A 4108-nucleotide genomic window follows, 5' to 3' on the forward strand; every position below is an offset into this window, starting at 1 on the left:
ACGTGCTAGAAAAATCATACAAAAAAAATCAACAGCCCGATTTTTACCTTTTGTTTTCAACTCTCTCTCGGATCATTATCCGAAAATGAATCATGCACTTTACGCTAAATGCAGCACTTAATCGGTGGGCAAGATGGGAGTCATGGGTTCAAAAATTTATTCGGGATGCATGGAAAAATTTTCACAAAATTTATTGAAATGTGGATTGAGTTTTGGAAACAGTATTTTTTTCTGTTTTACAGTGATATTTTTGATCACACAATAAGTATGAATATAAAAACCTTTTTTTTTGCAATTTTCCAACCGAAAATCTATAAATTTTAAAATAATACAAAGGACTGCATCTCCTTAGCCTTTGGCATGTGTATTGATTCGATCGTGCGATGCTCGTGTGTAAGGTTGAATGATGTATTTATTATTTTTTCTTTCTTTTCGTGAAAAAAAAAAACGATCCAAGCAGCGAACACAAACGTGTGGTGTGCGAGCAGCACAAAACAACCCAGCAACAGCTCACAGCACTTGCTTTGTGCTCGACTCCGATGTATGGCTATGGCTAATGACGGTGCTGCTGCAGAACTTATCTGAGTAAGGAACACGCGTCGAACGTAGTCGTCATCGTCGACGAATGCTTCAAACCGAAGCGATGCAGTTGATGACGAATGTAATGATGATGATGATCGTGAACGTGATGATCGTGTTGATGATGGCAATGACGATGATGAGAATCTGGACGCATCTCCGGTGAAGCCTAGCAGATACCTTAGACGGTGTAAGACAAAGGTAGGAATTAAGGTTTTCCCACACAAACGGCATCAGAATGCATTGGGTAGTTGCTCATCTTACTGTTCCATAATCTTTGGTGGGCATCAGAATCAGAAATGGTCAAACTGCAGCAGCGACAGCAGCAGAGATCGAACGGAGGAACTTGTTTGTAAACCAAAAAGAGGAAGGAACCCAAACAGAGGAGAGAGGAAGAGAAGGGAACTTTGTTGATATTGCTTCTCCACTCACTACCGTATGTGATCGTGTGTATACAAAGAGTAGGCAAAGTAAGAAAAAAAAGGCACATTAACGACGGACGATGCAATTGTATTGCAGCAGCTACGATACGATACGCTACGAAGGGGTTGACTATGGAATTGATTTGTTTGAAGATTTATGTGATTTATGATAACGATCGACGAGAGATGAGATTTCGAAGAGGTGATTTTTGCGAATCGTTCGAACCCTTCGAAGGAATATGAGGCTTAGCTAACTGAACGTCATCATATCGATTGATTTTTAAAACTTTCATTAAAACATTTAAATTTCGTTAAATGATAAAAGTGAATTTTAATCATAAAAAATAAATGACACAAAAAAACAAAAAAAGGCAAAAATGATAAAAATGACATAAATTAGGTGAAAAAATTACAAAATTGAGAAAAATAACAAAATTAGCCGAAATCCCAAAATTACAAAAATGAAAAAATTGACAATAATGACAAAAATGACACAAATGTCAAAAATGACAAAAATGACAAAAATGACAAAAAAGACAAAACTGACAAAAATGACAAAAAAGACAAAACTGACCAAAAATGACAAAAATGACAAAAATGACAAAAATGACAAAAATGACAAAAATGACAAAAATGACAAAAATGACAAAAATGACAAAAATGACAAAAATGACAAAAATGACAAAAATGACAAAAATGACAAAAATGACAAAAATGACAAAAATGACAAAAATGACAAAAATGACAAAAATGACAAAAATGACAAAAATGACAAAAATGACAAAAATGACAAAAATGACAAAAATGACAAAAATGACAAAAATGACAAAAATGACAAAAATGACAAAAATGACAAAAATGACAAAAATGACAAAAATGACAAAAATGACAAAAATGACAAAAATGACAAAAATGACAAAAATGACAAAAATGACAAAAATGACAAAATGACAAAAATGACAAAAATGACAAAAATGACAAAAATGACAAAAAATGACAAAAATGACAAAAATGACAAAAATGACAAAAATGACAAAAATGACAAAATGACAAAAATGACAAAAATGACAAAAATGACAAAAATGACAAAAATGACAAAATGACAAAATGACAAAAATGACAAAAATGACAAAAATGACAAAAAAATGACAAAAATGACAAAAATGACAAAAATGACGAAAATGACAAAAATGACAAAAATGACAAAAATGACAAAAATGACAAAAATGACAAAAATGACAAAAATGACAAAAATGACAAAAATGACAAAAATGACAAAATGACAAAAATGACAAAAATGACAAAAATGACAAAAATGACAAAAATGACAAAAATGACAAAAATGACAAAAATGACAAAAATGACAAAAATGACAAAAATGACAAAAATGACAAAAATGACAAAAATGACAAAAATGACAAAAATGACAAAAATGACAAAAATGACAAAAATGACAAAAATGACAAAAATGACAAAAATGACAAAAATGACAAAAATGACAAAAATGACAAAAATGACAAAATGACAAAAATGACAAAAATGACAAAAATGACAAAAATGACAAAAATGACAAAAATGACAAAAATGACAAAAATGACAAAAATGACAAAAATGACAAAAATGACAAAAATGACAAAAATGACAAAAATGACAAAAATGACAAAAATGACAAAAATGACAAAAATGACAAAAATGACAAAAATGACAAAAATGACAAAAATGACAAAAATGACAAAAATGACGAAAATGACAAAAATGACAAAAATGACAAAAATGACAAAAATGACAAAAATGACAAAAATGACAAAAATGACAAAAATGACAAAAATGACAAAAATGACAAAAATGACAAAAATGACAAAAATGACAAAATGACAAAAATGACAAAAATGACAAAAATGACAAAAATGACAAAAATGACAAAAATGACAAAAATGACAAAAATGACAAAAATGACAAAAATGACAAAAATGACAAAAATGACAAAAATGACAAAAATGACAAAAATGACAAAAATGACAAAAATGACAAAAATGACAAAAATGACAAAAATGACAAAAATGACAAAAATGACAAAAATGACAAAAATGACAAAATGACAAAAATGACAAAAATGACAAAAATGACAAAAATGACAAAAATGACAAAAATGACAAAAATGACAAAAATGACAAAAATGACAAAAATGACAAAATGACAAAAATGACAAAAATGACAAAAATGACAAAAATGACAAAAATGACAAAAATGACAAAAATGACAAAAATGACAAAAATGACAAAAATGACAAAAATGACAAAAATGACAAAAATGAAAAAAATGACAAAAAATGACAAAAATTACAAAAATTTCAAAATCGACAAAAAGGACAAAAATTTTAAAAATGTTGAAAAAAGGAAGTAAAAAAACAAAAAATGACCAAAAAGAGAAGAATGGCACTGCAGATAGAAATCCCATGAAGATTCTTAGTCTTATGTTAAAGCATAGTTCAAAAGTTGGATACCTTATAAAAACCAATTAAAATACAATTCTAATAATATGTATACTGAATCAAAGCAATCAAACGATATTCTTCTATTCAACCACGGTATTTTGATTTTTTAAAAAGTATTAAAAGTCCATTATTTAAAATTTAAACTGAGAGCTTTGGATTTTCAACAATCAATTTTACGATCATCATCAGAATGCACAGGACATATTTTAAGTTATCATGCAATTTTACAGTGTACTACACAAAACGCTAATCGCGACGCTTATCGCAAATTAGTTCGCTTATTTTTGCCAATAAATTTATTTAACAAACAGTTTTTTACAAAAAAAAAATCCAAAAACTGTCATAAACTTAGTCACCTTTTCTTTCCATTTAAAATATTTGTAGCCTGAATTATAAATTTTGTATGTAAAATTCAAAGTTTAAAGTTGTTTTGACAACTTTTGCAGCAGTTTTCTGTGAATTCTTAAGATGTTTCTTACGATGTAATGAAAGCTCACGTGAGTATTGAACAGAAGGATCTGTAACCTTTTTCACTTAGTTCTTCATCGAAATACTTTCTTCTAAACTCAAAAACTTTAAATGGAGCATTCAGAAACGTTTAGAAGTGTTCTCA

At 28.8% G+C, this 4108-nt stretch overlaps 1 protein-coding gene across 1 annotated transcript in view; it reads right to left on the reverse strand.

Moving 5' to 3' along the window:
- Positions 1-630: 630 nt before the first annotated feature.
- LOC129753801 (uncharacterized) overlaps positions 631-4108 on the reverse strand; it is a 39222-nt gene continuing 35744 nt past the window's right edge. Inside the window, exons 3-4 of the mRNA XM_055749650.1 lie at positions 809-924; positions 631-759 (exon numbers count right to left, since the gene is read on the reverse strand). Of these exons, the coding sequence (XP_055605625.1) occupies positions 631-759; positions 809-924 (245 nt within the window). The remainder of the gene's footprint in view (positions 760-808; positions 925-4108) is intronic.

Source organism: Uranotaenia lowii, chromosome 3 (assembly GCF_029784155.1).
Source record: "Uranotaenia lowii strain MFRU-FL chromosome 3, ASM2978415v1, whole genome shotgun sequence".
Classification (NCBI taxonomy): domain Eukaryota; kingdom Metazoa; phylum Arthropoda; class Insecta; order Diptera; family Culicidae; genus Uranotaenia; species Uranotaenia lowii.